This window comes from Pleurodeles waltl, chromosome 8 (assembly GCF_031143425.1).
Source record: "Pleurodeles waltl isolate 20211129_DDA chromosome 8, aPleWal1.hap1.20221129, whole genome shotgun sequence".
Classification (NCBI taxonomy): Eukaryota; Metazoa; Chordata; class Amphibia; order Caudata; family Salamandridae; genus Pleurodeles; species Pleurodeles waltl.
In genome coordinates this window covers 457,195,645-457,218,040 of record NC_090447.1, presented here as the reverse complement: position 1 = coordinate 457,218,040, position 22,396 = coordinate 457,195,645, and the positions used below count along the sequence as shown (strand labels likewise).

The 22,396-nt window shown below is 42.0% G+C and overlaps 1 protein-coding gene across 1 annotated transcript in view; it reads left to right on the top strand.

Moving 5' to 3' along the window:
* Positions 1-21,989, top strand: part of CHST10 (carbohydrate sulfotransferase 10) — a 220,735-nt gene extending 198,746 nt beyond the window's left edge. Inside the window, exon 6 of the mRNA XM_069204396.1 lies at positions 18,752-21,989. Within this exon, the coding sequence (XP_069060497.1) occupies positions 18,752-19,289 (538 nt within the window). The 3' untranslated portion in view covers positions 19,290-21,989. The remainder of the gene's footprint in view (positions 1-18,751) is intronic.
* Positions 21,990-22,396: the final 407 nt, after the last annotated feature.

Genomic DNA, 22,396 nt, shown 5'->3' with positions numbered 1-22,396 from the left:
GTGGGCCTCGCCCCCTGATACCAATAGTAGGTGTAATATCTGGTGGGTAGGGGGTTCCACATTAACTGTTTCCCAGTGTTCCCTCAGATTGTGCAGCAACCTCTGGTATAGAAGGAATTGCCCTTGTGGTACCCCATTACTCTCCACCAGGTCGGCAGAGGATCTCAGCACCCCATCCCTAAATAGGTCCCCCATTGTCTCCACGCCCACTTTTTTCCATGCTCCCAACCCAGAGCCTGTCTGGCTTCTCTCCTCGACTCCCAGCATCAGCGCCGATAGTGGCAGGGCGGGGGAGTAGGGTGGTGTGAGGACCACCTTCATGTAAATGAAGGAATAGTCAGTCATGAATCACGTGCATTCCAAGAGGACCCATGCATTTTGCATTACTGCTGGGTCCATAAGTACCATTCTGTGATCTCAAAATGCACTGCAGCAGGGGCCAATTTCTGATTTTGTTTTTTATTTAATTTTTGCTCATTTTGAGGTCGTGCTCGCAAGCGCTTTAACCGGTTGTAAGTTTTGTGGGCTTTTAACCACACCTGCCTCACGCCTATCACTTTCACAGGTTTGTTGGCTTCCCTTTCAAAAATCCTGTTATGTCATTGGTAAATGCTTTCGATTTGTGACGCTTTGGCGCTGTTTTGTTACCGCCTTGCAGACTGACCCTGTTACATGGATAATTGCCGATATACTACGGCGTGGGTGAACTATTTTTTAAGGTCAAGCTGTATTGCGTGCTTTACTAGTTAGAAAAGGGCTCGGTGCCCTGTCCATGTCACGTCAGTGTCCTTCATTGGTTCGTGGGCTTGGCTTTTAAAATCTGCTTGCTTTCATTAGTGGAAGGCATGCATACGTCATGCCTTTTCCGGTGGTTAGCCCTCCTCGAGCGCAGCAAGTAAGTACTGAAAACATACGAGGCTCGCTGTTTTTCGTCAGGTTTGTGGACTACTTTTTATATTTTTTCTCGGCGTGATCTCGCTTGGCAGAAGTCGAGCGCTTTGCATGACATCGACCCTGTTACATAGTTAATTGCGCTTTTGCCGGTTACGTAGATAATTGCACTTTTGCCGATAGGTTTCACTACGAGTGAACAGTAGCAGCGCGATCGCGTTCTTTTTTTCCCATTTAATGTGGCAGGAAAAGTCCGGTTGGGAGTTTACATTTGCTAATAGCTCTAACTCGGAAAAATTAGAGACCCGTTGTATTACAAATGCTTGTTTTCTTTTGTCTCTCCCCTTCGTGCACCATGGCGGCTATGGCCCTCACAGCGCAAACTCCATTGGCGGTATTGGAGCGCTGGTCATATTGTTCAGACTGTTACCTAATCAGTCATTTCTTTTGGCTCCGCCCTTCACGCTCCATAGCTTCCCCAAAAACTAATTGATAAATACTTTACTAAAAACACAGTAATCCGCAAGCGGGCTCTCCTGGCACGGCGGAAGAGCCGATACTACAATATTCACTTCATTCGGCAAAGTTGCCCATAACTCAGCCTGTGTTGCTCCTACTACAATGGGGCCACCACTAAAATGTTCAGAACGACATACTCATTCTGTCTAGGGCATCCACTAGGTTAGTGGTGACCCCAAACTAACCCCTCCCACCATTCAGTCCCTTTTTAAACTCTCTTAGGGCTGGAACTTTTGTTTTACAGCTTTGAGTAGTTTGTTTTCTAAGGGCCTTAGTATTGCAATAGGCCTGAAAATGTGTAAGGCACTACGCCCTCTTGGGGCTAAATATATGGTTGCACTACATTACTTTGTGCAATTCTATTTTCGCTGGTTTATGCCCTCCAGGGGCTAGTTATATGGTTACATGACCATGTTTCTTACAAATTATATTTTTATTGTAGTGTCCTCTAGAGGCTGTTCTTAGCATTACAGTCTAATGTCAAACATTTATTTCTGATAAAGGTCTGTATTGGGTTTATAAGATAATTATATATGCTTTATTAATCTCTCCTTACTGCAATTATGACCATGATTCAGGCCAACTTAACATCCTTATTACAGTATGACTGTTTGAACACTGTTGATATATTTGGGTGACCATTCTAGTTTATTCACTCGCTACTCCTCCATGGCTGTCTTATTTTGGGAATTGTGTTAGCCAGCCAGCAACTCTGATGGTGGGGCGGTGAAAGTGGTATTCTATTGTAATTCGCATGGCAGATTTAATTTAGAATGCTAAATGGCAACATTTTCATTTTTGACTGCAGATAGAGGAAGAAGGTAGATGGAAGTGCTTAAGTTATATGCAGGGCCACTAGAATTATGTGGCAGGAAAAGACCAAATTATGACTCGGGGTTGACCAATTTATGTGACTAGAAAAGTCCAGTTATGAATTTACAACGGTAAAAGCAAATGCGGACCCATTGCATTGCAAATACTTTTTTTTTTTTTTTTTTAGGTTTTGCTTCTCATGTTTTTTGTGATAGGGCCCCCAGAATGTAACAGTCTTCTTGATGATTACCAGAGTCGTTTTCAACAAAGATGAAGTGCAGATATTGCCCTGCTTTTATGTTTGAGAAAAGTCTAGTTCATAAATGAGATCCAAGTCAGCAGGCAGTACCGGTGAAGTATCCACTGCTTCTGACACGGTTAATCACACTATGCCATTGAAGCTTCTGAACAAAAACCCTCTAAGAGGCAGCTGAATAAATTATCACTTTTTTCTTATCTTCCAGAAAATAACTAATTACATAGCTGGTTTATTCTTTTTGTTAGAGTCTATTACAGCTACGTATGAAGTAGTATGCAGCACCACCAATCGTTTTTTTTTTTTTCTTTTTAGTTATTTGGCTGAGTTATCACACAGGACAACGCATAATGAGGAACCAAAAGACATTTTCCTCTATCCATTTCCTGTATAATCAGGCAAATAACTACAGCTCCTTGTTTGTATGCTTTGGAGTTTTAGAACTCTGGCTCTCTATTTTAGGTCTTGGTATTGCAGTAATCAAGGCCTCTTCATTTTGCTAAAATGATATGTATAATATACTTACATAAAAGGGCGTCAGCCAGTCCACTTCATCTGTTGGTCTGCTGTTGTCATTCACATTTTCTTTCTCCCACTGTAGAACACAGCCTGGGGCAAACGGTCAGCACACCTTAGCCAATGGCTACCTTCACTGTGAGCAGCTGGATTCTTCCCTTTCACAAGGAGCCCATCCACACACAAATTAGTTCCCTTTAATACCAAGGAGTACCATGGCAATTTGTGCTTTTTGAGAGTTAAAAAAATGCTTTTAGCTTCCCTGCCCCATGCACTCATCTGCTGCTCCCCTACCCCTGGTACTTCCTACCCATCCTCAGTAAAAACACAGGTGGTCTCAAAACGCATTATCTATGTACTGTTCTTTTGTGATAGCAAGCTCAGCAGTGGGTTTGCTGTCCTGCACTCCAGACTGCAGTTTGAAAAAAAACCTGCTCCTTGTATCCTCCTGAGTTGTGGCCCTGCATGGACCATGCCAGCTCTTCAGTGTGATTCTGGCCATTTAGAAAAATAATCCAAACCCTATACTCTTACACCTCTCAATCATTCTGTTCTCACAGGGATTGTAGAGGAACATGGAACAATTTTTTATACCCGCTCTCTTGAAATAATTCTTAGCCTTAGTAGGGATAAATTGTACTCCAGTTATCAGTGACTTGAACAGGCAGCCTCTCTTTTATAAACACCATAAAACTCATAACTGCATCACTGTCAACCTTGCCCACCACTTTTATATCATCCACCTTGAAAAAACATCAATAATAGCAATAATAAACCTGAGATGAAAACCTGTTGAACCCATAATGTCTTCCTCAATGTTTATCCAAGGACACCTCAGAATAAAAGGCTTACATATTGGGTCTTAATGTTTTCAAAGTTTGGTCAACATTGGCACAGCTTACACAGCTCTTTACCAATCTCTCTACAAAGATATCAATACCATACCACCAGTATCACTTTTCAAACCCTTACTTACTTTTCACTAGTCTGCCATGGCCGCCCTTGTGACATTGTTTGGGAACAGTACCCTTAAGAAACTGGTGGAATTATTCTATTACCTCTCCAAAGTATTTCTTTAACTGAAGAAAACTCTTTCCTCACTTGACAAAAACTCCTCACTTTTTACTTTTGTGCACCCTTTGTAGGCCAGTCCTTTACCATATGACGTAAAACATCTTGTCAAGTAGCATCCTTGCTGTATTCTCCAATCCAAACCTCCTGTTTAAGAACAGGAACCCCATGGTCATTAATCAAAGTAGTTTGGTAATCATTCAGCAAATCTCCCTTGAGTTGTAAAGGCATCCTTGGAGGAAAATCTACTTTTACATAATGTCTGCCAGGCACATACCCCACCTTCTATATAAAGTCTTGTAATCTCATTGGCATCCTGGCACTACTTGCTTATGCCTTAGCCAATCCTTCAGTTGTGAGTAATTTAACTAAGGTTTGTGCTCAGTACTCGACAAACACATATTGCCCCATAGAAGTTATGTAAAATGATCTAGTGCCCAACCACAAGCGACGATTTCTTACTCTATAACAGAATATTTTTCTCTAAAGGTGATAGTGCCCATGACGCATAATCAATAATCACCTCCTCATCATTTTCATTTTTCTGGGATACAAAACACCCATACTCTTACAACTCACATCTGTTGTCACCACACTCAAGTAGTCAGGATGAGAACCATTTAATGTCAAGGCATTAGCTATGGCTGACCTAACACCTTTGACCTACCTTTGACAGCCACCGCTCCACTCAAATTTACACTTATTCCTAAGCAATTGGTGAACATTAAAACTTCTGCAGGTGAAATTCTGGGCGTACTTTGAATAAAATTCAGTTAACCCCAAAAAGGATCTTGCACTGTCCTTATTCATCGGAGCTAGAGCCATTTGAATTGCCTCCACCAACATTGGTTTGGATATAACTCTGTCTAAAACCTGACCTAAATAAGTCACAGATGCCACTGCATATTTGCATTTACTATATTCTACAGCTAAATCTCTTTATTCTATATTTTTAAACCTTCACCAGTTTGTGATTAAGTTCCTCCTTTTCTTTGCCATAAATAAAAATGTTGTCCTGAAAACACTTCACATTGGGTTTTTTGGGAAATAACTGGTGCATCAGTTGTTGGAAAACTGCAGCAGCAGACGCAAGACCAAATGTAATTCTCCTATATTGAACACCCCATGGGAGTAACAAGAGTTGAATACTGTTTACTGTCCTCATGGAACAATATTTTATGATCGGCTTCTGAAAGAACTATGGTGGAAGCAAGCAAGCACTTTTAGCTAGAGCTAACCTCTCTGATATTTTAGGTAGCAGAAATTTATCGACAACAATATTGTGATTCAGATGACTCAAATCAATGCATAACCTGATTTTCCATTACTGTGTCTTGCCACCACTATAGGAGAAATCCACTCCAAAGATTCAACACGTTCAATGATGGAATCCTTTACCAATTTCTCATGTTCTTTCTCAGCTTCCCTAATAATAATGGGAATGTTTTGATCTTTATGAATTTTGGGACAAGCATCTTGTTTCAAGACTGTCATGCATAAAATCACATAGATTTGCTATTTTACCATTAAAAACATTAAGAAATTTATCAAACATTTTTCCCCCCAATAATTTCTCCTTATCAGTAATCACAGCAGGTTTAGGATTATTTGGATTCAGTCATGTGCAGATTTCTCTGATGATACCATCCTAGCACAGAAGACCCTTTTTTTTAGACCCTTTTTTAGCTACATACAGTTTCCCAATTGCTGTGCGATTCTTGAACCTGAAAACAAGGGTTCTGATTCCAAGAATTTCTATTATTTCACCTGAATACACTTCCAGTGTAAAATCAGGCTTATTAAGGTCATGACCCAGTCTGTCTAAAAGTTTTGTCTTCCAGATATCTTCATTAATGATAGTATATGGTGAGCCTGAATCTGCATATATCTGTAAGCTCAGGTCTACGATCACCATATTACAAATGGGTTTATTCTTTAGTATCTGGTTATTGCTACTCAAAATACATTCCTCATGGTATTTGACATTCATACCAAATGTACACATGCTTCCTTTCACATTACCACCCGATGTAACCTCGTTCCCACTAGAACTGTCTTCATCCACGCACTTAATATTCCTCCTTTTTATTTTTTACAGACTTTCAAGAAATGGGCAATAACTCCTCAATTTGATCACTTCTGTTTTAATGTCGGACATGTTTTATTATGAGCAAGATGTGACTAGCTGTCACAGCGGTAACATCTTAAACCCTCCTTATTTCTCTCAGTACTCTTCACCTCATTCTTCTCGATATTAGTGCTTTTAGGAGTGTGTTCGCTTTTTACCTTATCCACACATTCTTCACACTTCTTTCTCATGTCTTTGTGGACTGCTTTGCCACTTCTGCTGGATAATTCCACCTTCCTAACTGTAACCAGAATGTCCTTTAACTCCGCATCCCTGATAACCCCAACCTTGAGTTGCAGGATCTCTAACATGGATCACAACTTGAATCCTAATTACTTCTTGCAAACTCCCAAACTTACATTCCAGGGATAGAAATCTGAGAGTAGCAACATACTCTTCAATATGTTAGTTTGGTTCTTGTTTTCTCTGGAGGAACTTGTATCTCACAATACCTTTTCATACATTAGGTACAAAATAATGGCCAAAATCAGCAATAGCTTTCTCAAAAACATTACAATTTCCACACACCCCATACTCCCCCCAAACTTCCATAGTCATTTGTTCAAGTACTTTTCACCCTTCAGGTCCAATTTAATGAAGACGCTTTCCATTCCACCCACTTCATACAAGGATTAACACCTGCAGGACAGAATGCTTGTGATGGTGATTATGAAACATTTTGCAAACTCATATTCACTGTATAATGAGATTTAGTGTCACCCATAGGGCTGTAGATGTTGAGGCATTGCAGATTATTGAATAATTTGGATCTAAAGCTCAAATAACCGTTAGAAGCTAAAACAGTGTCCCTTCTTCACCCTGAAGGACTAGTCAAATATTGTAACTCAAAACTACTTAGAAGACAATAGTAAGAAACTATGACCATCTGATTTGGTATACTTCAGATTAAACAGTAACTCCTGAGAATGTCAAGTCGGTCTCTTAAGCTATGTTGCAGAAAGCACCAAAAGTAATATAGTAGCAATGCACTAAATGCTTCCAAAATGGTGAACCATAACATCACATTATGTCTCCTTTCCCATGATGCCCTGCAGTGACCATTCCCAGCATGCTTACCTGCCAAACCCTCAGGAAAAGCATGCTGGTTCAGGAGGGAGGAGCGTCACACAGCACTCGCATGACAGAGCTGCACACAAATGTGGAGCTTAATGTCACGCTGGAGCACCTAATTTAAAAGATGATCTCCCAGTTGGCTAAACAATAAGTAGTGTCCCAATGTGAAAGATTCCCCAACAAAGTACCTTGTGAATCCAAGATTGAAAACTTGAAGAAATTCGTAAAATAAACCTTGTGGAATGCACGAGGAAATGCTTTTTCCAAAAACAAAACTTATTTTTAGATTACTGCACGCACCAGCCAAACAACAGTTAATAGCAGGATACATTTGCTCACTTGGGTACATGTCAGGTGTTAAGGAACTCATCACCACATTGTAAAGTTAATACCACAATGAATGATTCTGGGAACAAAAATGTATTCATCCAACTCAACACCGCAATGGAAAGCTTCATTCATATCTCTCTCCTCTGTGCAACTGCTGCAGTTCCTGTTCCCAAGCAGGATCTGTGACAAAATAAACTTTCAAGTTTCAAACACAACAGTATGCTATGGTGTCTTCCTTCCTTCAGAGTGTTGCATCACTGCCCCCACCCATATTACTAGCATCTGTGCTAATAATTCTCTTATGCTTTGTTGAAAGGTTTTAATGCAAAAACAGTGGCAATATCCTTCTTTAAGAATGCAAATTCATTCTCCACACTCCTCACATCATGGGAATTTAGCATTTTTTTTACATCAATTTACATACACATTTAATCTTGCCTGCGAACATAGGCATGAAACGCAAATAATAATCTGCTAATCCTAAAAATATTTACAAATAATCTTTACTCTGCAGAGATGGGGCCTCTTCAATGGCGTTTACTAATTTGTTATCTTTCAGATATTCTGCTTTCATCCAACCAATTTCCAAGTTAGTCAACTTCCTTCGCACCGATCTTGCATTTATCCAGCCTTATCGTCAAACCACTTTTAAAAAAAATGTTCAATACCCTCTCCAAGGCTCCTTCATGGATCTTCTACTCCCACTAAACACCAGAATGACATCCTGGAAGTATGTTACGTTTGTCTCACCACAAAACAGTTGCTGTGAAGCTTTCTGAAAAAATAGCCGAGGCTGATGGAAGGCCAAAAGGGCATTGGCTTGAACCGTATACCTCCTTGAGTGTAACAAAGGATGTAAGCAATCGGGAATATAGATGCAAAGTGTGGTTCTATGCCAAAAACAAATCTAAGTTGGAGAAGGTCTTTAGTCCCTTGATTGTTGTCAACATATCAGTAGTATTGGGCAAATGATGCCTATCACTTTGTTCAGATCATGGAGACCCACACATAAATGCAACTTCAGATTGGCTTTCATGGCTAACACCACAGGGGCCAACCATTCAGAGGCCAAAATGTCTTCAATTCTGTGTTAATAACATGACCTTTGTAGTACTTTCAATACATACTTTCTGTGCTTTGGGAGCTGACCCTTCCTTTACCACTATTTTAACTTGTTGCCATAAAATACTAACTGTGTCAGCAAGACACTATACCAGGCCAGGAAATTCATCTAAATGCTAACAAGCTTGTAACAAAACAATCCTCTACCATATTATCAGTTTTCACATCACCAGTAACATTAAGAGCACTTTTTGACTTTCCATGAAAGTATCCCCCTCTTGCTTTATACATCCTTGCAAAATGTCCTTTCATTTTGCACTTCCTACAAATGAGACCTAAAGCAGGGCAACTAGTAGCAAGATGGCCCCGTTAACCGACACTTATAGCACATTACATCTTTATCATTAATAGCACCACACCTGCGTGTATTCACCATATCCTTCTTATCCATTTTAGTCTTAAGTCATTCCTTGCACAGTTGTTACTGTTCTAGAATCACCAGATGCCATTTCCTTATATTTTTATGACCTTTTGTAGTGTTAAGTTTTCTGTATTTAATCATTTCTTGTGTGTTTTCTCATTGCTTACTTTTTGTACTAACCAATCACATTGCATCTCATAAAGGAAGTGTTTGTATTTACACGTTGATGCAAGCAACCTAAGAGAAACCATGAAATTTTATATGGACTCTCCAGGAAGCTGACTCTTTGGAAAAATGTAAACCATTCTACAACTTAATTTGTTTCTTTTGCCATAGTTTTATTTTGGAGAGCTAACTTAAGGTCATTGAGATCTACCGCCTCATCAGTTTGCAAAAGAGGCAGAAGGTGTTTAAGAACGTGTCATCCCATAGCCCCTAAATTGTGTTTGAACATGGAGAGTTTTTGAGATGCATCAAAAATGTCTCCACCCACAGCTTGATTGTATACCTCAAAGCCTTCTTGCCAATCCTCCCACTTTATGGTAGGCTCCCCAAGTGAGTTTACAAACAGTAACGGTGCAATCATGCCTTTCATTACAATGTAACAGGGAAACAAATTATATATTGCCTTTGAAGACACAGAAGCATGATTGACACATCATTTATTTGAATAGTTTTTCCTTTGTTTAGTAAGAATATGTGCAGTCTAATAGGTAGCAGTATCACTGGCTCATAAAGTTGTAGAAAATATGATTTCATTTTTTGTTCTGTTATAAATAGTTGCCTCAGTGCTTAGTCTACACACTCCAATTGGGTAATCTGCAACATAGTGGGTCCAGTCAGTGGTCCAGACCTGTTGCATTTGCTACTCACATGTTTTGATATGCATGCATCAAGTACATAATTATTGCATTTTGCCAAAAAACATTGGAAAACGGCCTCTCAAGATTCTACATGTCTGGGTGACCATCTTAGTGGTTTCATTTCACTTAACGAAAATGATTTACACACACAAAACACACACTCACACTTTTGGTTGTGTTATACTTTACCAAATAACATTTAAAGGAAATCCCAGCCAGGCAGCCAAAGCAAAACAGATTGGCTTTGCAAATGCTTCTTCAGACTAGTATTTGGAATGTTGTATAAAACAATGCAGCACTCAAACCTCTAGCTTTACTACACATTGTTGCTACGTGAACAAAATATATGTGATGCTTTCATTTACCAGAAGAGATATTTTATGCACAGTTAGAGAGGAAAAACCCCACATTATGTTGGCCTGACCATATTGACACAATTTACCGCGATTACTACAGTTAAGTCTACGGATTTCATGGTTCAGTCTTCTTAACTGAAACCCCTTCCAACATTAACCATTACAGCCAATTTTCTGACTTGGATTTATTGTCATTGAGATGGAACTTGAAGAAAGCATTTATTTAGCATTTCATAGCATTTTCATCTCACTTTGATTAGAATGAGGAGCACAAGATTCCATATGTTCTTGCAAATCCTACAGACTGAATAATCATTAGAACGAGATTGCATACACAAGTGATATTTCAAAGACTGAGCTGCTACTGAATGGCATAGGTTTCATTTTGTGTTTAAGTAGTGTTGATTCAAGTGCCCTAGAGCCTGATTTAGACATTGGCGGAGGGGCTACTCCGTCACAATGGTAATTGATATCCCGTCTGCCGAAATCTAAATCCCACTACATTGACTGGAATTTAGATTTCAGCAGACCAGGTATCCGTTACCGCTGTGATGGAGTAACCCCTCCACCAATTTCTATATCAGGCCCTTAGTCACTTAGATTTGACATACCAGACCTTTAGTTGAAAAGAACTATGCATTTAAGATTATTTCAATGAAGCTTTTTAGTAACATGGGTAAAACATTGTTTTTCGGTAGTGAAAAATATAATCCAAGGGAAAATAACAAAGGAGATAGAACTAGGATTTGATCTCTGTTAAAGATGGAAGAGAAAATATTTTTTATTTCCATGCTCTGTCATTATAATTCGGATTTCTATGTAAAAGAGGTCATGTGTTTTTATCTGTCTAATAAAGAGAGACATTGTAAAAGCTCTGGTATTTTGTATTTAACAAGATGATAAAGAAGTACAACTAGATGTGTTGAACTGGAGTCAGACCAAGCCACCAGCACCACCTCTCCCAGACCATGATGACTTCTGGTGATTCCTGGTAGCCGAATTCTGTATTCTCAAGTTAAATCTTTTGCTGGAGAAGAAACACAAACAATTGCTGTACAACAGATCTGCACCCAGCTTTCAAAAAGTTCATCCAAAAGGGCCTCTACATGGCAACTTTCATGCAGACATTTCAAATAGGGGAAAGAAAAGGGCAATCTTAAGAGCAACATTTCCCGTTTTTACCGCCATAGACTTCTTTGTTCTGCGATACAGAAAATACAGCTGAAGGGAATTACACTAAACCTGGCATGTAAGTAGAGCTTTACCCGTGGAACTGCTTCTGCCTTGTTAAGTGTAAATCAGTTTAGTTGTTTTTGAGACATTATCATTTTTAAAAAGTGTGTGTCTTGGCATGAAGGGGTTACATGTTAGATATATCTAAATCATTAATCTCCCCCACTCCCCCAAGGTTTCATAAATCCAGTTTAAAAAAAATAATAAAGGCATCCCATTACATTAAGGAGCTTTTTCTCCTTTCATACGTTTCATATTCTTGAATTAGCTGTGCTCTGATTAGCTGGCCATCGCAGAATCTCTTCCATCGCAGCTGCCGTTACCTAACACTGTGGAGATGGATCCCCATTTTAGGAAAAACAAAAAAGGCATATGGGAGCAAGATTAACAACCCTCAACCCCCAGGCCCTTGTGAGGGGAATCAAAGGAACATCTTGGCATAAAAATGAATATTGGAAATAAATCACCATGGAATCTGCAAATTCCCAACTCTCTCTGGGTCCCACTGAATGTCCTGTGGCTCTCAGTATTTATTTATGTGTCACAGGATTTGTAGGTTGTGGAAAGGAAAAAAAAGAACAATTTTGTAGCAGAAGCATGTAGTTAAAGTAGGTTGTAGCTTCAAACAAAAGCATGAGCCAAAAAATTGAGAAAAGCCAAAGCTTTTGTTCACAATATATCATCTGTCAAATGATGTCTAGGCATGTGTTCAAGATAAATTGTTGTTAGGCAATGCTATAGATATTTTCTATGTATAGAGGACATTTATGTGGTGTAATGTGTATTTGGATAATTTAGCTGTAGATTTTGAGGCATTGCAGATTATTGAATAATGTGGATTGTGAGAGAGACCCACTTGGAGATGATTTAACTTATACTGTAGTTGTAAGCATGACTCTACGGCTGTGTGCTGTATGCCATTGTGCTAATCTAAAGAGTGTCTTATCAGTGACTAATGCATCCCTGTCAGCCTCTTTGCTTAAATTTGCAGATCATGTGAAGTATTTAAGAGGGTGGTTTCATTAAAACAGTAAAGATCAAACTTTATGTAATTTTTTTTCCATTCGTTTTGTTGTTCAAAGTTTACAAAATAGTGCTAACGCGTCCCTTTATGACAAATTATTGCACATTGGGACTCGTTTTAGGCCAATTAATCTTTTGACCCTGTAGGGGGAGACTCCTTGGGACGAGATAGCTAATCAACATGACAACTAATACGTCAATAATGTCATCAATATTTATTACAATAATGCATTTTACTTTAGTCAACCACATTAATCAAACTCAAGACACCACCATGACCTTGCAGTCATGAATAACCACACCAGTTTAGTATGAATTTAGTGATATTTATTCCCTGTTGTTTACAATACTACTAGCAAATGTATTAATCGTAAGCTAAGATCTTGTTGCCATACCTAACTATAACTTCACTTTAACCTTTAAGAAATCCATTAGCATTTAAAGGATATAAACAGTTTAAAGTAGCACTGTTTGTTGTTTACTACATTCTGCATAATGGAAAAATTATTTTTTTTGCACAAGGAAACCACATTATAACCCTAACGCAGAATTGTGATATGGGAAATAAAGCTTCCGGGTTAGTTTGTGAGCATGTTACAACTCACATATGATAGTAATGTTAAATCATGTGACTGATTACACGTATGATGGCTCTCACATCCATGAGAAACATGATTTTCCAAATTAGGGACAAACTTTAACAAGCCAGGGCAAGCCAATAGTTCTATCGCTGGTTTATTGGTGGCTACCAGCCAATTAGTATGTTTAGTAATTGTTTTTCTTTGTCACAGGCTTCGAAAAATTCTGTTGTTGGAGCTACGGCACCCTCACCAATATAGAAAAAATACATAGGCTAAAAGCAAATCCATTTATTAGTCTAAAAAACACTCATTGTGATATCAGTTCCAGGCACTAAAGAGAATATTTTGTTTGTGGAAATAGACCTTATGAAAAGGCAGAATGTGAGCATTCGCAGTAAAATTAGCCAGTGACTGAAATGGGGTTTCGCTATTGCTCCCATGCTGTATGCTGTAGTGGTTAAAGAAAAATGTGAGTGACACAACACAGTACCGATGGATACAGAGGGTGGTCTGAAAGCCCCAATAGAAAGTTTAATATTTCTGTAATGCTCGTAAAATCAAAATGTCTTGACTAACAATAGAGATAAAAATGGGCTAACATAAGGAAAGAGATTTTGATTATAATAGGTACTTTGGGCACTGTAAATCATACCTTTGTCTCATATTTACCTTTTGATCTCTCTCCCAAGACAATACATGTGATTGTCCCTTTTGAGATCTTTTTTTCCCAGACAGGGCCCACCCATTACTTTGAATAGGTTTGTGTCACTCATATTTCCTTGCTTCTTCTTTGTCAGCCACTGGCATCTTTGTTCCTCTTCTTATGTTTGCAACTTCGCTGACTCATTACCTGTGTCTTTCCACTACTCACTTTTTTTAGGCACAACTTTTTTCTTTCTGTTTAAGCACAGTGAAACTTTTTCAGCTGGCTCCCTGGTTTACTCCTCCCTTTTCCTTATCTTCACCCAACCCACGGTCCCTCCCTCTGTCTGTGTTTGCTTAAATCCCGCTGGCTGTTTGCTTGAACCCGCTGGCTGTTTGCTTGGCCCCACTCACCCTCCCTCCCGCTGGCTGTTTGCTTGGCCCCGCCCACCCTCCCTCCCGCTGGCTGTTTCTTGGCCCCGCCCACCCTCCCTCCCGCTGGCTGTTTGCTTGGCCCCACCCACCCACCCTCCCTCCCTCCCGCTGGCTGTTTGCTTGGCCCCACCCACCCACCCACCCTCCCTCCCTCCGGCTGTTTGCTTGGCCCCACCCACCCTCCCTCCCTCCTGCTGGCTGTTTGCTTGGCCCCACCCACCCACCCACCCTCCCTCCCGCTGGCTGTTTGCTTGGCCCCACCCACCCACCCACCCTCCCTCCGGCTGTTTGCTTGGCCCCACCCACCCTCCCTCCCGCTGGCTGTTTGCTTGGCCCCACCCACCCACCCTCCCTCCCGCTGGCTGTTTGCTTGGCCCCACCCACCCACCCTCCCTCCCGCTGGCTGTTTGCTTGGCCCCACCCACCCAACCTCCCTCCCGCTGGCTGTTTGCTTGGCCCCACCCACCCAACCTCCCTCCCGCTGGCTGTTTGCTTGGCCCCAACCACCCACCCTTCCTCCCGCTGGCTGTCTGTCTGGCCCCACCCAACCACCCACCCTTCCTCCCGCTGGCTGTCTGTCTGGCCCCACCCACCCTCCCTCCCTCCCTCCCGCTGGCTGTCTGTCTGGCCCCACCCACCCACCCACCCTCCCTCCCGCTGGTTGGCTGTCTGGCCCCATCCCACCCTCCCTCCCGCTGGTTGTCTGCCGGACCTCACCCACCCACCCTCCCTTCACTCCTGCTGGCTGTCTGCCGGTCCCCACCCACCCTCCCTTCACTCCTGCTGGCTGTCTGCCTGACCCCACCCACCCGGCCACCCACCCTCCCTTCACTCCCGCAGGCTGTGTGCCGGACCCCACCCACCCTCCCTTCACTCCAGCTGGCTGTCTGCCGGACAACACCCACCCACCCTTCCTTCACTCCCGCTGGCTGTCTGTCGGACAACACCCACCCACCCTTCCTTCACTCCCGCTGGCTGTCTGCCGGACAACACCCACCCACCCTTCCTTCACTCCCGCTGGCTGTCTGCCGGACCCCACCCACCCACCCTCCCTTCACTGCTGCTGGCTGTCTGCCGGACCCGATCCTCCCACCCTCCCCTCCCTCCCGCTGGCTGTCTGCCAGACCCCACCCACCCATCCTCCCTCCCGCTGGCTGTCTGCTGGACACCACCCACCCATCCTCCCTCCCGCTGGCTGTCTGCCTGACCCGTACACCCATCCTCCCTCCCCGCTGTCTGCGTTGTCTTGCCCCACCCATCCTCCCTCCCCGCTGTCTGCGTTGTCTTGCCCCACCCTCCCCCCGCTGTCTGCGTTGTCTTGCCCCACCCTCCCTCCCCACTGTCTGCGTTGTCTTGCCCCACCCTCCCTCCCCGCTGTCTGCGTTGTCTTGCCCCACCCTCCCTCCCTCCCCTCTGTCTGCGTTATCTTGCCCCACCCTCCCTCCCTCCCCACTGTCTGCGTTATCTTGCCCCACCCTCCCTCCCTCCCCGCTGTCCGCTTTGCCTTCACCTTCCACCCTCCCTCTGTCCGCTTTGCCTTGACCTTCCACCCTCCCTCTGTCCGCTTTGCCTTGACTTTCCACCCTCCCTCTGTCCGCTTTGCCTTGACCTTCCATCCTCCCTCTTTCCGCTTTGTCTTGACCTTCTACCCTCCCTCTGTCCACTTTGCCTTGACCTTCCACCCTCCCTCTATCTGCTTTTCCTTGGACTCCTCCCTACCCCTCCCATCTGCCAACGTAACCGGCAACCCCCCCCTCCCTATAGAAAATATTGTGCTGTCACATAGAACAAAGCTGGCCAGTTCATAGCACTTTTTTCTCCACCACCTTCCCTTCGTGTTTCCTCCCCCACTCTCCTTGTTGCCTCCCTCCCCCCGGCAATGGAAAAACTCCATTACATTACATCATAGCACCTTTTCTTTTCTTTTTTTTTTTTTTAACGTTCAACCATTCTGCACAGCAGCCTCAAGGCTGTACAACATGCCTAAAAATACTGACAAAGCCAATGACTTGGATAGGTGAGACTTATTTGGTTTGTCAATTTGAATATGTGGTTGTAGAGGTCCAATTTCAGTGTTCTTAAAACTAATAAAGATAAAAAAATATTAAAAATCTCTTCATTAACTGTACTGTAAATATGAAAGATTGCTTTACTTATGTAGGTAGTGTGAAGTGGCGTACATGTTATGTGGGATTGTCGCATACTACTTCACATTGCAACTGTTTTGAGAGTATGATTGTCCATTGAATAGTTCGTTTTTAACCTTTTTGCTGCTAAGTCTTTTCCCCCTCCTGTGCTAAGCCTTTTTTTGGCTGTTTGGGGCAGTTTGTACGGCCCCCATACCATTTTGTCTGAATAGCTATCCATGCCAAATTTGTGTCCTTTTTTTCCCAACATCCTGGGGATTCTTAGGTACCCAGGGTTTTTGGATTCCCTGGAGGGGGTCGAGAAATTAGCCAAAATACAGCTATTTGTTTTTTTGGGGAAAAATGGGGGAAAAGGTGCTGCAGAAGAAAGCATCTGCTTTTTCCCCTGCAAATGGCATCAACAAGGGGTTTGCAGTGCTAAAATCAACATCTTCCCAGCTTTCAGGAGCAGGCAGTCTAGAATTAGAAAAACAAATGTTTCAACAGTTTTCACATTTTACTGGGATATACCCAGTTTTCCTATTTTTTTGTGCTTTCAACCTCCTTCCAGTTAGTGAAAGAAATGGGTGGGAAACCAATGCTGGATCCTGGAAAGCTATACATTTCTGAAAAGTAGACAAAATTATGAATCCAGAAAGTGGTCATTTGTACAGATCCTTTTTTTCCTTTGGAAAGTGAAAAAACATTGAAAGCGAGTTGGGAAAAAGAAAAATAGGCATATCTGTCTACGTTTTCATCTGTAACTTCTTCTATGGCAGATTTTCAGAAGCAATTTACCGTTACATCCGCGGGACCCTTCTGGTTGCAGGGTTATATATGGTTTGTAGGTTCTGCAAGAACCCAAGCTACCCAGAGCCAATAACTGAGCTGCACCTTGCAATGGGTTTTATTGTGTACCCAGTATACAGCAATCTGAAGAGTGAAAAATAGGTAGCAAGGAAACCTATGTATTTCCGAAATGGCATACAATATGGAGTTTAGAAGCAGATGTTATTTGCACACCTCTGAATTTGTGGGTACCTATACTAGCATGTGAATTAGAGGGCATTTCTCAAACGTATGTCTTTCTTACATTTGGAAGGTGCAAATGCAGAGAACGACAATCGGTAATAACACTTGTTCTACTAGTCTGTGTTCACCCAAGTCTCCCGATACAAATTGTACCTCACTTGTGTGGGTAGGCCTAGTGCCCGGGACAGGAAACACCCCAAAATGCAACTAGAACACATCACGTTTTTCCACCGAAAACTGACTTGTTTTTTGCAAAGTGCCTAGATGTTGTTTTTGGGCCCTAGGTCAGCCGGCACTCAGGGAAACCTAGCAGGCCTGTACATTTTTTTAAACTAGACACCCAAGGGGATCTAGGGTGGTTTGCCTGTTGTGGATCCCATTAAGCTTTCTTACCCACAGTGCCCTGCAAACCTCAAACTTTTCCTGAAATCATGCATTTTCCTTATATTGGATCCATAGTGGTAAGAAAATGTGGGATGCATGTGAAGCACATCACCCTGGACTCCCCCAGATGTCTAGTTTTCAGAAGTGTCTGGCTCGGGTCTGGTAGGTTTTGCCTACCCAAGCCCAAAAAGTGCAGCTGTTCACCATTGCAAGTGGGCAAATGCCTAGTAGGCTTTCTGTCTTCTCCCCTCCTCCTCCAGTGTAGGCAGATCGAGGCTATTGCCCCCATCTGCACGGGGGGTAGAAAGATTTCAGCCCCATTTGTTTTGGGTGGAGGCATGTCCATGCTCACCCCTTTTTTATTTAAAAAAGAAAACTCCCTGGTGTCTAATGAGCTACGGAGCAAATCAGTGGTAATTACCCCAGCCACCCATTAGGGGGGGGGGAGCAGAAAAATGTCGCCCATTTTTTGGGGTGGGGGCATTGCCAAGTGCAATCTGGGCAGAACCCACCCCTAGACTTTTTTTTTTTTTTTTTTTAAATTAAAAAACCCTGGTGCCTAGTACATTCTAATGACACTTTTGAAATGGTGAAATGCACAGTGGAGTCTGCCCATTTTAACATCACAGTGCATCCAGATTAGATCGAAGACACCAATTACTTACCTAGATTCTAATGCATAAATAGAAAGAGGTTTACACTTGCCAAACAATGGACAACAGACCACACAGTCCAAATTAAAATTGAAATGTTCTTTGGTACACCCATCGATAAGTGACCACAAAGATCTTCCACAGTCAATCCACTTCTAAATTAAACGTTGATGCAACTTTTCTAACCTCTCACAACAAAATACAAACAACCAGTTGATTGATGGCACTCTCATGTTTGTGTCAGTACCACCACATAATCATGATTTTCGGACAAGTGGTGAAGCTGCACAATAGAGTTTCTGTTAAAAGGGTAAATGTAATCTGTGCTTTTCTCTTTTTCAGGTTGAATTCGTATTTCAAATTCTTAATTGTAAGAGACCCATTTGAAAGACTGATCTCTGCGTTCAAGGATAAGTTTGTCAACAATCCTAGGTTTGAGCCTTGGTACAAGCATAATATTGCTCCAGCGATTATTCGGAAGTACAGAAAGAACCATACGGAGAGCAGAGGTCTGCAGTTTGAGGATTTTGTGCGCTATTTGGGTGATCCCAACCACAGGCGGCTGGATCTACAGTTTGGAGAGCATATAATCCACTGGGTGTCTTATGTGGAACTGTGTGCTCCCTGTGAAATAAACTACAGTGTGGTGGGACACCATGAAACCCTGGAGGCAGATGCCTTGTACATTCTGAAGAAAGCCGGAATAGACCATTTGGTTTCTTACCCAACAATCCCTCCAGGAATTACATTGTACAACAGGACCAAGGTGCAAAACTATTTCTCCAAAGTCTCAAAAAGAGACATCCGTCGTCTTTATGCACGCTTCGAAGGTGACTTTAAGCTGTTTGGCTATCCAGAACCAGACTTCTTATTTAATTGATGCTTGAACATCCTGGAGTAAGGTTCTCTTACCACTGAAACAAAAAACGGTGTTAGCTTTCCCCAAACTGGCTAATCCTACACGATTATGGTTTATGCCTTTAACTTTCTTACGTGTATCATGTCAGCCAGTTTAATGGTTGAAGTCAGATTTGCTGTAACTGACCCTCTGCTGTACTCAGCATAGAGTTCTGTCACCAAAACAAGCGTAGAGGATGCATACATTGGTGTGGCGGAAAAACAGTAGTCAGGGAATCACTAGAGCCAACAACTCCTGATTAGAGTTATTTATTTAATGTTTGTGCTTCAGGGTGACCCCAATTTGATAACCGAGCCTTAAAGCGGCTTCAATGAAGTAACATTTTTATATAGTGTAAGATAATCTTAATGTTCATTTAATTTAATTGTTACTGTTTTGCCTCCTATGTCTAGAAATAATGACCATCTGTTGTTCAGGAGCTGAAATACCAAGTAAAATGTTAGTGTATTCTTAGGCTGACCTGGAAGGGACCAAACCACACGTGGTACGAACGATGTCAGAGGTTCTGCTGTAAACACTGCTTTGCAGTACTATTGGTGAATATATGAGGAGAAAGCACGTCCTGTGTTACATTGGATGGGATTTAAATGGAGCCTGCGATATTATTCAACGTGTCTGAGCAGCAGCCATCAGAACAGCGAAGAACAAATGTGTGACCTAGTCACTGTTAGCGGCAGAATTCTGAAAGGGGTGTGATGGGGAACTTTGTTGCATCTGATTTTCATCGTAATTTTTTTTCCAGCAAATTTGCAACTAATCGTAATGTTTATGTATGGGAATCCAACATATGAATGCCACTGCAACGTCACGTTTCATATCCTGAACTACTATTTATTGAAATAAACTGCCTTCTAGGAGTTGTAATCATATTTTTTAAATGAACAGTTGAAGCTAAAGCTCAAGTAGCAGATCACAATGTTGGTAAAGTATACCTCAGCACTGAAATCAGGATGTCCTCGTGAAATGTAGCTGTGTGTTCATTGTACCGTGATGTCATGCCAGGGACAAAAAAAAACAAGAATGTTCGCCCAACAGAATCAGACAGTGGCTGCCAGTCACAGCATATGTGCTCTCTGCCCCAGAATCAAAACACAGCGCCAAGCGCTTCATGATAATCTGTGAGCTTGATGTCTAGCCGGAAGAAATGAGGTAGTCAGGCGACTTTTCATTCCGTCATCAACTAATACTTGTGCTTCTTAAGCCTAAATTCAGTTCCTTCAGTCAGACCTGGCTTTCCCGGAGGTGATGGAGTGCTTCAGTCCTCAAAAGCGAGGGTGACAGGTTTTCCATAAAATGTTAAACCCTCACTTAAATTAGTCATGTAGGTTCGACTTTCACCCATCACCACCATCCTTCAAGGCAGCTGTCTAATACGAAGGTCCTGCTACCTGGGAAGCGAGCATGTCTGTTGATGTGCAGGGTAGGGATTGGGAAGAGTATGGCTGGAGCTGTGTAGAACAGATCTGAGTCACCGCAGTGCATGGATAAAGCATCCTTGACAGTGCAGAGCATGGTTTAAGGCGAAATTGTGCACACTATGGCTGAAGATGCAAAGAGGAGAGTGGAGAGGCCGTAGGCAGGCTAAAAGTGTTCAGAGCAAGACCTAGAGCGCGCTGAGCGTGGCTGATGGTGTGCATCCTATATTTAGGTAGCAAGATGGTTCTGTGAGTTAAATGCTCTCTGCTGACATCTGCCGTGTCCGTCACAAGCTCGAAACGCGTAGAAGCTAACTAAGCTTCCCATCCTTGTGTGTTTTGGTAAATTGAACAGTTCTAAATTGGCTAATACGATACTTAGACATGCCACTAGTGCATATTAAGCGTTACACAAAAAAGAAAAAACGTTAGCAGAGTTGAGGTTGTGGAAGCCTGCGTGCAGAGCTTGGCTGTTAAAATACAAAGCAAGGCAGATGCCGTGCATAGCCTGGTTGTGAATGATTGATAAGGTGCGTGGAGTTGGGGAGGCACTGCAGAGTCTGTGACTCAGCATTTGCAGGTAGGCGATTTAAAAACAGCAGCAGGTTCAGAGCTTCTTTGTCAGTATCACAGTACTGTGCATTGTGGTAAATAAAGATACAAGGAGCCACAGGCTCTGCTTGTGAAAACTCATAATTAACATTAATCCAGCACTCACTGGTCAATATTGTGTGAAACTGATCAATTTTCTCCACCCACTATTTGTTAAAAGATCCCCTAATTTGTTGACCTTCTAAACTAGTTTAGATGAGTGTAACTTTCCCAAGTGCCCTTAACTGAATTCAGAGAAATAAAAGCATTTGAGTATCAGGAGATTAGTTTAAGATCACGGGCAGGGTAGCAGCATACATACAGTACTCATCCTGCTCAGTGCAACTTGTCTTCAAAACTCTCTCACTTCCCATTCACACAGATTCCTGCAGTTGCAGTGTTACTGAAAAACAGGAGAACTGAACTACTATGTCTACTTTCATTATCCAGTTGACAAACTTGTATATGGATTTATTTGGAACATACTGATTGTGCGCCTGAATAATTAATGCCTACATCAAACATACTGAGAAGATTGTGATTCAAGCTGAAATGTCATTGAAAATTGTTTTCCTTTAACAAAACTGAATACAGTTAATAGGCTGTTTTTTCCTTTGGACTCTGATAATTAAAATAATGTTTTCTTGAAAATCAATGAATTGCCTTGGAAACAAGTGTTTTTTTATTATAGATCTGTTGGTTATGACACGTATTTTGTTTGGCTGGTGCTACGCGGTTTCTTTCCTAAGAATTAAATTGAGTTTATTTTTCCGATTTGAGCTGATTTTAGGTTGCTGGCTCTGTAGGTGGGCACCTTAAAAATGTATTTGTGATTTTTTTTTTTTTCTTTCTTTCTAGATGTTTGATGAACGTGACCTATTGCATTCAGCGCATCACGTTTGAATATATTTTGTATTACAGTAACCACTTTTTGATCGTTCAACAGGTGTGGATTGGCCCCAGGAAAAAAAGATCTCCAAATGGCGGAAGATCTGAATCAATCCGTGGATCCCTATATAAGAAACTTAAAGCCTTGTGTGAGACACTAACCATGGATTTATG